Source organism: Myxocyprinus asiaticus, chromosome 14, assembly GCF_019703515.2.
Source record: "Myxocyprinus asiaticus isolate MX2 ecotype Aquarium Trade chromosome 14, UBuf_Myxa_2, whole genome shotgun sequence".
NCBI lineage: Eukaryota > Metazoa > Chordata > Actinopteri > Cypriniformes > Catostomidae > Myxocyprinus > Myxocyprinus asiaticus.
In genome coordinates this window covers 6,448,282-6,465,073 of record NC_059357.1, presented here as the reverse complement: position 1 = coordinate 6,465,073, position 16,792 = coordinate 6,448,282, and the positions used below count along the sequence as shown (strand labels likewise).

Sequence of the window (16,792 nt, the reverse complement as noted above, 5' to 3'; positions counted from 1 at the left end):
TTTCTTGGGTTTAGAGAGGATGATTCACAAAGATTCACATAAGTTTGAGCATATATGGACAATGTATGGTATTTCAAGAGGTGAATCTGATACAGCGTATGGCATAATTCCCTGTAAAGACAATACATTTAGTTATCTCATACAGAGATAAAGTACTTTCAGGTAAACCCGTTAGCACACTTCTCATACAATCTATTCAAAGTATAATATATTCAAATCTTTAACTGTAGTTACTTGATGTAACAGTTACACAATCCAGCCACACACATCAACACTTAAGAATAGTTTCACTGTTTGCATTCTTTTCAGTTACAATTGTACAAATCTATAGAACATTCATTGTTTTTATTTTATAGTTTGCATATATAAACAAGCAATATATTTGAAATGTAATTTAATTATATATATTTAAAACAAAAGCAAACAGCAGTTACTTTAACATTTAAGACTTTGAGATTGAGCACTATTAGATCTTCTCTGTTACTTCTGATGACAGAAAGTGCAAGATCAACTGAAACAACAACAACAACTGTTTGAGCTTAAACAAAACAAGGTGAAAAAACTGAAACGAATATATCCAGTGTTCGAAATTGTCTACATTCAAAATAAAAGCAATTCAATCAAAAACAATTTTAAGATGGATATGAAAATACATAACATTGTTTTGTTGGAACACCTCTTATTGACAATTGTTCATAAGACCCAATAATATCTCAAAATATAAAATATTTCTTTTTGATTTACAAAATAAAACATTGCACATTTAGACAAACATGGCCCGGATCCTTCAGAAAAGTGACAAAGCCTGAAAATGTCAAAATTACAATTTAAAACTTAAGTAAACTTACATAATAAAGTGTAACTTATAACACAGAGCTAGTGCATGATCATAACTTCTTTTATATGCAGATTAACAGTGAAAACATTTGCAAATGTACATATAAACAGTATATATATATGAGTATATAATTTTTTTTTTCAATTAGATGTATTGCTTGCAACAATGATTTAGGTAAATACACTGTTATACAGGTAAACAATCTTGTGTATTGCTCATTTTAGACCATTAGTTGACTTCATAAAAATAAACAGGTCAATAATTGTGCTATTGCTTTCAATGGAGCGCATGTAAATGCAACTAAAGTTTCCATGAACCTTGCGTCTGCATGAAGTTCTGCTATTGTTAGTGAAATGTCAAGCAGAGATAATCGTACTGTGATGACGAGCCTGAAATGACATGGGCTCAATCCTTCGGAACCCTAAAGCTGTCTTTCTCCTTACGGATGCTCCTCATGACTTCAATTGGGTCACTGGTCCCAGCATGCTCCTGTACAGACTTCTCTCTGATGTGTAAACACAAGGAATTAAAAATTAAACAATATTTTTTTTTTAAAACAATCACTGCTTTATCTTTTGAAATGTTTATTTTTTTTATATATATATATATATATATTTTTTTTTTTTTTTTTTGTCTTTGTTTTTTTTCTTCAGTTTTCAGTTTTTCAAACACAAGGAAATGTGAAAGCAATCAAAATTGATTTTAAAACAATTTCTTAATATTTTAAATTAATTTTGTTTATTTTAGTTTTTTGTTGTCTTTGTTTTTCAATTATTCCATTTTCCAAACACAAGGAAATACAAAAGAAATCAAAATTAATTATAAAATAATCATTGCTTAATTTATAATTTATTTATTTATTTGTAACTTTTATTTTTTCAAACAAGGAAATCTGAATTGATTTTAAAACAATTATTGCTTTGTATTTTATTTATTTTAAAATGTTGGCTTTTGTTGTCTTTGTTTTTAATTTTTTCAGTTTATCAAATAAAAATAGATTTTAAAACAAATTTGCTTTACTTTTTTATTTATTTTGTGTATCTGTATGTGGTTTGTTGTCTGTTTTTCACAAGGATATGCAAAAGAAATTGAAACAATTATTGTTTGAATTTATTGTTTATTTTAATATTGTATTTTCATTGTCTTTTATTTTTCAGTTTTTCAAACAAGGAAATCTGAATTGATTTTAAAACAATTATTGCTTTGTATTTTATTCATTTGTTTGTTTTTGATGCCTTTATTTTATTTTTGTTGTCTTTGTTTTTCATTTGTATGTGTATTTCAAACACAATACAAAATAAATCAAAATGGATTATAAAACAATCATTGCTTTATTATTATTATTATTATTTATTTTATTTTATTTTTTGGTCTTTTTTTAATTTTTTTAGCTTTTCAAAAAAGGAAATTTGAATTGATTTAAAAACAATTATTGCTTTGTTGTTTATTTATTTGTTTTTGTTGCCCTTATGTTTTAAATACAAGGAAAAGAGCTTTGTTTTTTTCTGTTTTTCAAACACAAGGAAAAGAGAAAATATTTTTTCAAATCATTGCTTTATTGTTGTTTGTTTGTTTTCATTTTTAAATTAATATTATATTTAATTGTATGTGCATTTTATGCTTTGTTTCTTCTTTCCTTTTTCTGTTAATGCTTTTACATTTTTCAGTTTTTCGAGTTCAAGCCAATAAAATGTTTAAAAACATTACTATGAACTCCACTTCCTTGTTGCCCAACAATATTATTCTGAGTTCAACCAAAGTTTGTGTTACTCAGAAGTCAAGATCATGTAAAAGACAGGAAGTGCAAGTTGGTGATGCAATGTTGAGAATAATTGCACATACAGTACCTGACTCTCATGAATGGGTTAAATGTGAACTCATCTGCCACCGTGGAAGGAATGGTGGGCTCTCCATTGTTATATTTCTCCTATCAGTATAAAATAAAGCTTATTCTTTTGTACACTTTGTAAGGGAAACATTTGTAAAGAATATAAGGGTTAAAGAAGAAAGTTAAATACCTTGGCCCACGCTAATTTTGTTTGAATGGCTTCATTATTTGGCTCAACATGCCGTGCAAATTTCAAATTGTTGATGGTGTACTCGTGACCACAGTACACACGCTGAAACAAACAAACAAACAGAACTTGTGAGAGTTTAGATTCACATTTACATTCAAATCAAATTTTTCTATTTGGTAAAAGTAACTTAAAAATATCAGTAATTTAGTATTTATAGCAACATTATAAAATAACCATTTACAGTTTAACAAAAAGTGTTCAAAACATCATTAATGGAATAATGTCAAGAATGAACTTTTCCATTAAGAGGAAATATTTGGCCCCTGGATTTGATGTTTTTGTGGTATTTTAAAAATAAAATGTAATATGTTTTCTGATCATATAAAATACTGTTTGCCATCCTTTTTATGTTTAATACCCCAATTTAATAAAATTATTAACACAGAAAAGAATATTAAGAGATATGTCCGATGTTACAAATAAAACAAAGATGAATTCATTACCAGGCCCCCACATTTTGAATTTCGGAGGCATTTTTTTCCACTTTCGTAGAAAAGTTTTAAATGATGAAATCATTACTGTGTCTGGAGGAAGACGGCCTAAAACCTCTATCAGGGCTTTGTACATCTCTTCAGCTGTACCTTCGAAGAACTTTCCACAGCCGGCCACAAACAAAGTGTCCCCTGCAAATTGTATTTATAATTTGAATATAACAAGAATCAATTGCCTATCAACAAACAGAGATCAATCAGAGAAAAATCTAGTGGAAATTAAACAATATAAATACTTATTAAATAGTCTTTGCTAAAAGTTTGGAGTCATAAAAATAAAGAATGCCTTTTGCAATCATTTGTAAACACAGAACACATTCCAGTTATTTATATTAATCAGTAAAGGCAAATATACTGTATAATTGCTAAAGAAATATCATTTACTTGGCCATTAACTTGAAACTTACTGTTGTGAGTAAAATATGTCTTACCCGTGAACACAGCTGGTGGTTCGGTGCTGTTTTCTTTTGTTACGAAGTAGCAGATGTGACCACTGGTGTGACACGGCGTAAACAGACACTTTACATTCAGTGAGCCCACCTGAGATGATACAGAAAATAAGATCACAGTTTAATCAAATTGACAAATCCTATGACCTGAAACGAGCCTCCTAAACATGTTCTGGATTAAAGAGTATCAAGCAACATGAGTAAGTAAATGAAGAATTTTCATTTTTGGGTGAACGATCCCTTTAACAGGTAATAATACTGTCAGAAATCAGGCTCACCTTGAAAGTGTTGTAGTGTGTAACTTTCTGAGTCAACGCTCCCACTCTGTCATCTCCTCCATACACTGTAAGTCCCGGCATTAACTTCACTAACTTCTCATTACCTCCAGCATGATCCCTGCAAGTGATTTAGAAACATTTACATCAACTTTCCTATTAGTTTCCTATTCATTTATGCCGTTTTATTAGTGCATACTGGCTACATAAACAACAAAGAACCAAACATAGTTTATTTCAGGCCTGACTCACCAGTGATGATGAGTGGTTAGGACGGTTTTGAGTTTCACGCCATGCTTTTTGGCTGCATCTACTACCTGAGAGAAATGACAGGGTTGAGTCCATTGGATGTGGTATTTAATGTGCAAAACACAATGAAGAATTCTTACTTTCTGTGGCTCTACTGGATCAACAATGGCAGCTTCCTTTGTGTCCTCATCAATGAGAAGGTACATGTAGTTGTCGGTGAGAGCAGGCAGCAGTTCTACCTTCATGTCGGACTGTTCCACCAGAGAAGATTTCCTAGGAGCGGAGTGAAACAAGGCTGTAGGAACTTGAAAAACAGATCAATATTATGTTTTAGTACATGTTCTAGCTTTATAAATAAATTCTACATATGAAAATGTACAATGTCCAAAAAAATAGCTCTTTGGCTGAACTTGATTCAGTGGTTTAACATGTTTGAAATGAGTTTTCTTAACTTCAAATTACTTTGTAATCTCAACACAAACAATTTGTGTAGAAAGAACCTAGTTGAATTAGGTAAACCTAACAAAATTAGATGTGTCAATGTAACTTAAATAAATCTATTTCATTTATTTATGTACTAACTGGGAAAAGTGCATGTTAGCATGCTAAATACATGCTGGTTGGAAGCACTACAGAGTGTAGTTTAGTAACTATGCTATGATCAGCGTAGCATTTGCTGAACGAAGCGAGCAACAGTTTCTTGTGTGACATCTACAGGGTGTGCATCTCATTCAGCTCCCTAGTTCAGTAGTCTGGGCACTAATCAGGGAGTCGGCCATATTTAGGGCTGTCTTTTGGGGCTTTTCCACTGCACGGTACGGCTCGACTTGTCTCTGCTCGCTTTTTGGGGGTTTTCCACTGTGGATAGTACCTGGTACTTTTTAAATTCCACCTCAGTCGAGTTTCCAAGTGAGCCGAGCCGATACTAAATGTGATGTCAAAACCCTGCAGATCACTGATTGGTCAGAGAGAATCGTCACTACCAGCGTCACTGGATTTGCGACACGGGACATCAACCTGCTAGTTTTAAAGTTAGCAACAGTGATAGCCGTATCATTTGTTCACGCGACTTTCGAACTGTAAAAAGAATTGGCTGTGCGCAAAACCACGCCGTGGTCAATAAACGAGGTGCAGACGTTCCTCTCATTAGTAGCCGAGGAGAGGATCCAACGAGAGCTGGATGGGGCGACGCAACTATGACGATCAGCCTATAATCCCACCCATGTTGAGGCTGCACTAAACTGCAATGGAAAAGCAAGCTCAGAAAAGTAAAGCGAGCAGAGTCGTGTCGAACCGTAATGTGCAGTGGAAAAGTGCCATTTTGGCAAAATCATTTCAGTGCGCCGAAACGTTCGCTCCCTAAAAATCCAACAATTCACCATAAAAACCAGGGAGCATCGTTGCTTACTATGTTCACTAACCGGAAATGTCATCAAGTTTTGTGAAGTCTCTAAAAACTTTATAAGAACTGTAAATATATAATGTCAAAGTCTTATTTTCTCTTTTAAAGATATGTTGTTTGTAATGTCTTTCATCTATAATTACAATAAAAAGGGAAACAATCTTTTAAATATTACAGTTGTTAAAATTAGGTTCAAAATACACTACTTTTATATTTTTATTTCTTTATTTAATGTCATTTATCTTTCATAATAACACTGTACATTTGAATATCTTCAACGAAAATGAACGATAGTGTCATTTATCCAGCGATGATGCTGATTAATAACATCTGGCTTTGAATGCGCAAGCTCATTATCGTGTCGCAGGTAATTGAGTCATTAGTGTCCCTGTGTTCAGTGGATGAACACCCTAGCTAGTGGCCGAATTCGTGTTCATGATATACTGATTTACAACATAGGGAGCTAGGGAGCTGATTGAGGCACACGCAGAAACTCTTCTAAATCTCAACACAACAAACATGAAACTTAATTTCAACATTTACTCTCCCTATGGAGTCCCATTCAAAGCATCTGGGAAATGGAAATCCCCTGCCCAGTGTCATCATTAACACTACTAAAAGTATGCATGTAGTCCCAACTCAAATGGATTAAGTAAACTTACATTTTACAAACTGAAATGGATAAAACACCATAAAATTTCAAGTTGTGACTAAATGGTCAAGAATTGTGTTGCTTTGGTTCATTTTAATTAAGTAAATTGAACAAGCAGCAAAACTTTTTTTTTTCTTCTTTTTTTTAAGTGTAGTTACTACAATTATTCTTACAGCAATAAAACTGGCCTGCAGGAAAATCCACTTGGTTTTACATGGTTTCAAGCTGGTCTTTTTATTATTACCTGGTCATAGCTTGGTAATAACCTGGTTTAGGAGGTTGATCAGCTAGAATAGCACCTTGTCTAAGCTAATGGGGACCTGGTTAAGCTAGTTATCCATTTTCCAGCAGGGTGTTATAACTTGGTATTAGCCAGTACTATTTAAAAGATTCTAAAATGTTGTACATTGTGTGAGGATATCCCATTTTGATGTGTTATTATGTTAACAATAACTGTAGTAACTACAGTATTTCGGTGGAAACTAACATTTTGCCTGTTCTACATGTTTTAGTGGCAACATGATCATTATTTGTATTCGTTTTGGAACCATTAGCATACAGAAATCTGATATACAGTGCATCCGTAAAGTATTCACAGCGCTTCACTTTTTCCACATTTTGTTATGTTACAGCCTTATTCCAAAATTGATTAAATTCATTATTTTCCTCAAAATTCTACAAACAATACCCCATAATGACAACGTGAAAGAAGTTTGTTTGAAATCTTTGCAAATTTATTAAAAATAAAAAACAAAAAAAAATCACATGTACATAAGTATTCCCAGCCTTTGCTCAATACTTTGTTGAAGCACCTTTGGCACCAATTACAGCCTCAAGTCTTTTTGAGAATGATGCTACAAGCTTGGCACACCTATTTTTGGACAGTTTCTCCCATTCTTCTTTGCAGGACCTCTCAAGCTCCATCAGATTGGATGGGGAGCGTCGGTGCATAGCCATTTTCAGATCTCTCCAGAGATGTTCAATCGGGTTCAAGTCTGGGCTCTGACTGGGCCACTCAAGAACATTCACAGAGTTGTCCCGTAGCCACTCCTTTGTTATCTTGGCTGTGTGCTTAGGGTCGTTGTCCTGTTGGAAGATGAACCTTCACCCCAGTCTGAGGTCCAGAGCGCTCTGGAGCAGGTTTTCATCAAGGATGTCTCTGTACATTGCTGCATTCATCTTTCCCTCGATCCTGACTAGTCTCCCAATTCCTGCCGCTGAAAAACATCCCCACAGCATGATGCTGCCACCACCATGCTTCACTGTAGGGATGGTATTGGCCAGGTGATGAGCGGCGCCTGGTTTCCTCCAGACATGACGCTTGCCATTCAGGCCAAAGAGTTCAATCTTTGTTTCTCATGGTCTGAGAGTCCTTCAGGTGCCTATTGGCAAACTCCAGGTGGGCTGTCATGTGGCTTTTACTGAGGAGTGGCTTCCGTCTGGCCACTCTACCATACAGGCCTGATTGGTGGAGTGCTGCAGAGATGGTTGTTCTTCTGGAAGGTTCTCCTCTCTCCACAGAGAAACGCTGGAGCTCTGTCAGAGTGACCATCGGGTTCTTGGTCACCTCCCTGACTAAGGCCCTTCTCCCCCGATCACTCAGTTTGGCCAGGCGGCCAGCTCTAGGAAGAGTCCTGGTGGTTCCAAACTTCTTCCATTTAAGGATGATGGAGGCCACTGTGCTCATTGGGACCTTCAATGCTGCAGAAATTTTTTTGTACCCTTCTCCAGATCTGTGCCTCGATACAATCCTGTCTCGGAGGTCTACAGACAATTCCTTGGACTTCATGGCTTGGTTTGTGCTCTGACATGCACTGTTAACTGTGGGACCTTATATAGACAGGTGTGTGCCTTTCCAAATCATGTCCAATCTACTGAATTTACCACAGGTGGACTCCAATCAAGTTGTAGAAACACCTCAAGGATGATCAGTGGAAACAGGATGCACCTGAGCTCAATTTTGAGTGTCATGGCAAAGGCTGTGAATACTTATGTACGTGTGATTTTTTTTCGTTTTTTATTTCTAATAAATTTGCAAAGATTTCAAACAAACTTCTTTCACGTTGTCATTATGGGGTATTGTTTGTAGAATTTTGAGGAAAATAATGAATTTAATCCATTTTGGAATAAGGCTGTAACATAACAAAATGTGGAAAAAGTGAAGCACTGTGAATACTTTCCGGATGCACTGTAAGGCAATATATGTAAAACACATTTATTATGCTTGTTCATATATGATTTTAACTTGTCACTTTTTATACATGTACATGCATGCAATACATATTTTAAAAACACTACACCAATGGCCAATTTCAAATATGTAACATATATTTTCCTAAATCATAGTGGAATTTAAATATGTACATATATTCCCATATATAATAACTTATTTGTTCATATATGGCCATAAATTAGACATCTGTATGGGGTGAAATGGTGCCCACTAGAGTGTGTTTTTAGATATTACCAGTGAACAAGACAACATTTGGTGCTATATTCTATATTGTTTTCTGAATTTATCTCATATCTTTTAAGCTAAATGCTTGGTTGCTGGTCAATGTTTTGTATGTTGCATCTAATGCAATATTGTAACACATTAAACATGGCATAATTACACTACAATGCACCAAACGAACGAATTTGACGTCATAGTGAAATTGCAACTGTGTATCAAGAAACCTTTGACACGTGTTTTTGCAACTTTTTACAGTAAACAATGGCATCACTCTTACTGCACGATATTTCAAGTGTTGCATTTACGCTTACTATTATGTCATATGGTCACGGTTATATGCATTAAATGCATGCAACATGCCATACTTGATAACGTGTATGTCAACAAGTCTGCTTACATAAACTAACGCTGGTTTCTAACAACTCTTATCCCAGACCAAAACATAGTCTATGCATAAAGAAAAGGGTTGTATGACAGCGCTGGCTGATGGTTTCACTTCGATAAATAAGCCATTGTGCATATGCAAAAATGAAGATCTTTATGTAAACATACCGAATTTCTGCGAGACAGCTCCGAGAACACCGAGAGTGCACGCACTCGCCACCAATGACCTGAACCACATATCACGACTTCAGCTGTCTGAGATATTACACCAGCATAAGGAGGAAGTAGAAAGTGTGGTTTAAAGTGCAACTTTTTAACTTTGACCCCTCGTTTGACCAATCCGATAGGGGGGAGTGTCGGGCGCGTGGTATTCGACGCTGTGTTTGAGGCTTTTGGTTGCGAATGGACGAATCCTACTATGGCGCAGGATTGTGTTTAATATTAATGAGCCGCGTCTTCGTCATTGGATGGCAAACAAGCAAGGTCAGAATAATCTAATACATAATCAGGAGCAAGACGTCGCCATTGGACGATTAATCAAGTAACGTCAGCAAAATGTCATTAATATTCAACAGCACAGATTTCTTTCTGACTGATATATATATATATATATATATATCAGTCTTCGTGTTTTATATATATATATATATATATATATATATACGTGTATGTCAATATATATATATATATATATCAGTCTTCGTGTTTTATATATATATATATATATATATATATATACGTGTATGTCAATATATATATATATATATATATATATATATCAGTCTTCGTGTTTTATATATATATATATATATATATATACGTGTATGTCAATATATATATATATATATATATATATATATATATATATATATATATATATATATATATATATATATATTTAATGTTTATTTAAATGTTTTATTGTATATTTTTATTGTTTTTATTTTTACACATTAGTTAATTTTAATTGTATTGTCAGGCCTACTCTTAACTGTTATTATTATTATTATATATTTTTTATTTTAAATGTTACTGTTACTTGTAACTGTTATTTGTATTAGTATTGTTGTTATTATTTATTTATTTGTTTTTATTTTATTTTAATGTTAATGTTACTCGTTACTGTAATATGTATTATTATTATTTGTATTATTTGTTTTTTATTTTATTGTTACTCGTTACTGTAATTTGTATTATTATTATAATTATTATATTTATTTGTATTTTTCATTTTAATATTACTGTTACTCGTTACTGTTATTTGTATTATTATTATTTATTATTTATTTATTTGTTTGTTTTCTTGTCACTGCTTTTGTTGTGGGTTCTCATGCTTTGGCAATAATATAAACACAATCATGACAATAAAGTACTTGAAAATCATTAATATTCATAAACTAGCCTTCGCCATAGTAGGATTTTCGATTTCGCTCTTGGGCTTTGTGAATTTCACGTGACGACCTGCTATAAAAGTAAAAGCAATAATGCTTTCTGGACCTAATGACAGTGAATTGTATGCTAGTCTAGGCAAATTTAGTAGCTTCAGACACATTTAAGTTTTTATTAGTTCGAGATATTCAGAATTACTGCATTAACTGCATTAACATTACTGCAACAACTCTGTTGTGAAGCAATCGAAGGTCATTTTAATTCCGGTTGCAGGTCCTGCAGGTGTCGGACTCCAAAATGAGCGCAAGGAATATTGCTCGTTTCTGGGAATGGGGAAGGAAGATCATCTGTGTTGGAAGAAACTACGCAGACCATGCCATCGAGCTCAAAAACGTCATTCCCACCAAACCTGTTCTCTTCCTGAAACCCCCTTCTGCTTACATCAGGGAAGGGTCTCCCATTCTGGTTCCCTTTTACTCCAGCAATCTCCACCATGAAGTTGAGCTTGGCGTGGTCATTGGTAAAGGAGGAACTGCTATTCCCCAATCTTCAGCCATGGACCATGTGGCTGGATATGTCTTGTGCTTGGACATGACAGCTCGGGACATTCAGGAGGAATGCAAGTCCAAAGGTCTTCCGTGGACCCTGGCCAAAGCGTTCAACACCTCATGTCCCATTAGTGACTTTATTCCCAAGGAGAAGATTCCAGACCCAGGGAGCATCAATCTGTGGTTGAAGGTGAACAACATCATGAGACAGAATGGGAGCACATCACAGATGATCTTCTCCATTCCATACCTCATAAACTACATCAGTGAGATTATATCGTTGGAAGAAGGTGATCTTATTCTCACCGGGACCCCCAAAGGAGTGTCAAGTGTCCAGGAGCATGATGAACTTCAGATTGGGATTGATGACATCATCACCATGACTTTCAAAGTTGATAGACAAAGTTGATTTTACCCAGAATTTACATTCTTGTGTCTGCACATGCTGGAAAGCACAGCCATTGCAAATACTGATCTCAGGTTTATTAGCTCAGAATGCAAATATAATGTATGACAAGGAATAACAAAGTTTGTACGACGATTTTAGAATCTCCGGAATGGGTGCCAGTGTATCTAATGTCTAAATAAAAGAGTTTAATGTGGAAAGAGAATAACTTTTGAGTGTTTTATATATATATATAAAACACTCAATTTAATAATCTTTTGTAATGTTAGTTAACAAAAATACAATTGTTCATCGTAACATAGTGCATTAACAAATGTTAACAAATACAACTTTTGGTTTAAAAAATGTATTAGTATATGTTTAAATTAACATGATTTAAACTTAATTAATGCAGTAAAAGTTGTTCATTGTTAGTTCATGTTAACTAATGTTGTTACTGTTAACAAACGAAACCTTATTGTAATGTGTTACCGTAACATTATATATTTTTGCCCACAAGTCTGGCCTAAACGTACCTTAATCAAAGCAACCCTGTCTCTATACACAAAAGTTTGTAATAGATAAAGTAGATTATTGACAAAAGGTACAGCAGTCATACTGGAAAACATTGAAAACAGCTCGTTATAGATTATGTTGGAAAATCTGCATGTGACTGCACTTTCTCAAATGTCTTCTAAGATACAACATAAGTTTACGAAAACACCAGAATAATGTTATGTTGCATTAATGCAAAGTTTGTGCTCCTGAATGTAGTTTTTACAGTTTGAGTTTAAAGATATAGGCCTAAAATATTAGTAGATATTATTACTTTGTAATAAGGCGTTTGTCATTTTTAGTGATATGATAGGTGTGGGTGAGAAACAGATCAATATTTAAGTCCTTTTTTACAATACATTCTGCTCCCTGTCCAGTAGGTGGCGATATGCATGAAGAATGTGAATCGCCTAAAATAAAAGAAGAAGAATGTGAAAGTGGAGATTTATAGTAAAAAAAGGGCTTAAATATTTATCTGTTTCTCACACACAGCTATCATATCGCTTCTGAAGATATAGATTTAACCACTGGAGTCTTATGGATTACTTTTATGCTACCTTTATGTGCTTTTGGAGCTTCAAAGTTCTGGTCACCATTCACTTGCATTGTATGGACCTACAGAGCTGAAATAGTCTTCTGAAAATCTTCATTTGTGTTCAGCAGAAGAAAAGAAAGACATAAACCTCTGGGAAGGCATGAGGATGAGTAAATGATGAGAGAATTTGCATTTTTGGGTGAACTATTCCTTTAATAATTCATAAAAAATCCTTGTACAGGTTACTTTTTACTGACAGCGACCTCTACAGAAACTGTGAATGCACTTTGTAGGTTCAAAGTGTCAAAAAGTACATTACATATTCATTGACACAAACCATTTACCTACAAAGTCATTTTTTAGTAGATCTTGAAATAGGACTTCAGTCTTTTATCAGCCTCTAAAATTCTGTCAGTGAGTAACAAAAGAAAAATGCAACAGTTTACAGGCAAGACAAGCTTATTGATTGAATTCTTTGTAGCTTGCATTTAAAGAGCACACAAACTGCATAAAGAGCAATGATTTCCAAGACAAAACCTTTGGTATTGTTCTAAACACATTAATACATAAATTATTTCAAGATGTAAATGTTGCAAATAAAATCTCATAAATATTTTCTGCCAAAAATAGTTTCTCAATGGCCAAAAGTATTTTGCCGTACTGCAGAAATGGTTAAAATAGCACGTGATTCTAAAGTTAACAAGTAATAATTGACACTTTAAACAGTGTCTATTGATCTATAACAGGTTAAATGAGATTTTTTTTTAAATGGACCTTGCGCATAGTTTAAAAGATTTTGTGCATAGATGGAAAAGCATATGTGCGCATTGACTGGTAGTAGCAGTTTTATGGGAGAAAGCTTTTTAATTTTTTCCATGTGGTTGTTAATACATCATCACTCTGAACATCCCTCTGTGGGCTTTTCACCAGAGCATTTCATTCACCACCCACATGACGAACACATCTGAGCTTCTCCATACACTCTTACTGACACATCCTCACACTCTTATCCAACATCTTGCTCTACTGTTGTTCATTCTTGACTGCAAAAGAGAAAACAGGGAGGAAACAGACGCTGAGATAGTAGGAAACCACATACTGAGTATACACAGTTTATTATATGTATTTGATAAAAAACTGAGTACTTTATGTGTCTTTGTTAAATGCATACCTTTAGGAATGAACTTCAGAGAGCTACTGAATATTCAGTAGCGTGAAGTGCCGTGTTTGGGTCCGTCATTCACAAACTCGTGGCCAAGACCATTCCCACACTTACCACATTTAACCTGCAAAACATGATACACAGTTTACAGTTTAAATAGTTTAATCTTCCTCCAAATTTGAATGAGCCTTTTATGACCCAAGAACTTCCTAAAATTAACTGGACCGCAAGTGACTCCAACTTGCACCTTATAAGCGCCCCGTCTCTCCTCATGTTTAGACACACTGTTCTCATGGATGGTTTCTGTGAAGGCTGGCCAGGGTGATGAATGCTCATATTTAGTCCTGCTGGAGAACAACTCATGTCCACATTCTGCACAAACATATATACCTACAGGAGAAAAACACATGCACAAGGTTTGTACACAACCTAAAGAATTCTTATTTTATACATTAAATAATGTACCAAATAAAATGATTGTCAATATTTTCACTAAAGCTATTTGATAAAGCAGTGGCGGGCACAGATTTCAGTAGGGGCGAAAGGAGAAAAAATGGCTATCACCAAAATGCAGAATGAGACGTTTTTGTTTGCAAGCGCTTTTCATGTGGAGTACAAAGCGGCGCACAACACCGGCATTGACGCTTTGACGTGAATCATGAACGCAGCTTCACGATTGCTGTAACAAAGCGGATAGCCACAGTCTACCAGCGGATTAATATTATGGAGGATGAGAGTTTCAGAGATTTGATACCCATTGCAATGAATATGCAACCTATGTGGGGACAAGTTCTTTCAATTAGTCAAACTCCCACTTAGACTTTCGGAAACGTTTAATGTTACTTGAATTGGTGCTATTTTAGTGCATTTTTATTACCATGAAAATATCATGACATGAGAATAATCATTCAATACCATGGTATTACCATGTTAACACCACCATGCTTTTTTCGTAGGGCTCTAATATTTTTTCTTTCTGACCTCAACATCCTCTTTATACAACTGACACTTTCTATAGGTCTTTCACTTATTTTACTATTTTACCACTCCCATTATAATTAATAAAGCTGTCTAAACTGCAAGTGTGCTGTGTTGGAAATGTGGAAGCAGTTAAGTATTGTTTTATGATGAGCTTACAGTACAATACATAGAGCGGATTTTCTATCTGACCTGTTAATTTTCTTTAAAGTAATTTTCCAGGATCAATACAAGTTAAGCTCAATCGTGGCATAATACTGATTGGCACAAAAATTAGTTTCAACTTACCCTTCCACTGGGTCCCAGTGCGGCACTGACAATTGAAGTGAATGAGCCCATTCCATAAATGTTAAAAATACTCACCGTTTCAAAGGTATAGCCACAAGACATAAACAATATGTGTATTAACATGATTTTAGTCTGATAAAATCTCTAACTAACCTTTTCTGAGTAAAGTTATAGCCAATTTTACAGCTTCATTGCCATGACGATGTAATGTCATCAAACCCTAAAACAACTCTAAAAATGATGATTTAAACAGCTTTACATGTCCAATAAACACAAGTTTAAATAATACACAAGTTTTAAAAGAAGAATTACAGTAAGTGCTTTTATAAAATTATAAGCTTCACATTTCTGCGTTTAAACACTCCAAAACATTGGCCCCATTCACTTCCATTGTAAGTGCCTCACTGCTATCTTCATTTTTGCTTTTTTAAAGAAAAGGAAGGACGAGGCGATATTATTTTTGGTGGTAATCAACATTATGCCACGAATGCTGTCGATTGAGCTTCACAAATCTCACATTGACACATTATTGCTGTCATTGTGAGATTGTTAAGAGATTGTTATTTTCTTTTTATTATTACGCTAAGAGCAACCTTACATTTCGGAACGAAAGGGGCAGGGGCTCGAACCCCTCCTGTCCCCCTCCTTTGTGCACGCCACTGTGATAAAGTAACCATTACTGTTACATATGATTCAACTATTGTATTGTGCAGAATTGATCATGAAAAAACTACTCACATCACTATGAATAAGATCAATATTAATGTTGAGATTCTCTGTAGCAACTAACAGAACTAACCCTAACTTTAAAATAAGACATTCTGATACGCCTACTATAAATTAAATAAATGACATAGATTAAATATTCAGAATGATAAAGAACCTTTAGTTTCTTTGACTCGTTTTCATGTGTAACGTATTGAGGACAACTTACCCCTTTCAAAATGATCTTTGTAAAACTCTCCTCCAGTGAACGAGCAGAAAGACATGGCTGCGAGTTTTATAACCAAGTCAAAAGCGACCGAAACTTTCTGTATCAACAGGTGTTTAATAAAGTCAGTTTGGATCAGATTAAATGGAAGACACGTGTTCACACAAACACGGTTGTGCAACTGAGCCAAAATAGAATCACATGGTGACAGCAGAGATCTCCCTCAGCCAAACTGTAACAGGAAAAATTATGTAACATAAAACAGCCTAGTTAAACTGGTAGATTATCAACCATCAAAACCAGCAACACATTAGATATTACAGTGTTGACTGTTGCCTTTTGGGTTTTTGCATGTATTATATACCTACATTGAATAATAAAATTATAATAATAATTATTATTCCTTCAACACAGTACAGAAAAGTTAATTGTTGACAAATTAATTGATGGAATAAGATTAAATGGAACAAAGAACAAGAAAGAACATATTAAAGGAATATTCCGGGTTCAATACAAGTTAAGCTCAATCGACACCATTTGTGGTATAATGTTGATAACCACAAAAATTAATTTCGTCTCATTCCTCCTTTTCTTTAAAAAAGCAAAAATCGAGGTTACAGTGAGACACTTACAATGGAAGTGAATGGGGCCAATTTTTGGAGGGTTTAAAAGCAGAAATGTGACATTTATAATTTTATAAAAAACACTAACATTAATTTTTCATGTATTATTTGAGCTGTAAATTGTT

At 34.3% G+C, this 16,792-nt stretch overlaps 2 protein-coding genes and 1 pseudogene across 2 annotated transcripts; 1 reads left to right on the top strand and 2 right to left on the bottom strand.

Annotated features, from left to right (window-relative positions):
- Positions 1–275: 275 nt before the first annotated feature.
- Positions 276–9,596, bottom strand: LOC127451880 (hydroxyacylglutathione hydrolase, mitochondrial). Its single transcript, XM_051716915.1, has 9 exons — positions 9,442–9,596; positions 4,521–4,684; positions 4,384–4,448; positions 4,135–4,252; positions 3,839–3,947; positions 3,436–3,539; positions 2,857–2,958; positions 2,686–2,765; positions 276–1,343 (listed from the first exon to the last, which is right to left on the bottom strand). The coding sequence occupies exons 1-9, from the start codon at positions 9,509–9,511 to the stop codon at positions 1,244–1,246; spliced, it is 912 nt and encodes a 303-aa protein (XP_051572875.1). The 5' UTR covers positions 9,512–9,596; the 3' UTR covers positions 276–1,243.
- Positions 9,597–10,751: 1,155 nt separating this feature from the next.
- Positions 10,752–12,311, top strand: LOC127451887 (acylpyruvase FAHD1, mitochondrial-like). Its single transcript, XM_051716926.1, has one exon. It carries the CDS (start codon positions 10,960–10,962, stop codon positions 11,617–11,619), a length of 660 nt encoding a protein of 219 aa, XP_051572886.1. The 5' UTR covers positions 10,752–10,959; the 3' UTR covers positions 11,620–12,311.
- A 566-nt stretch (positions 12,312–12,877) lies between these two features.
- On the bottom strand, positions 12,878–16,253 carry LOC127451891 (methionine-R-sulfoxide reductase B1-A-like; annotated as a pseudogene).
- Positions 16,254–16,792: the final 539 nt, after the last annotated feature.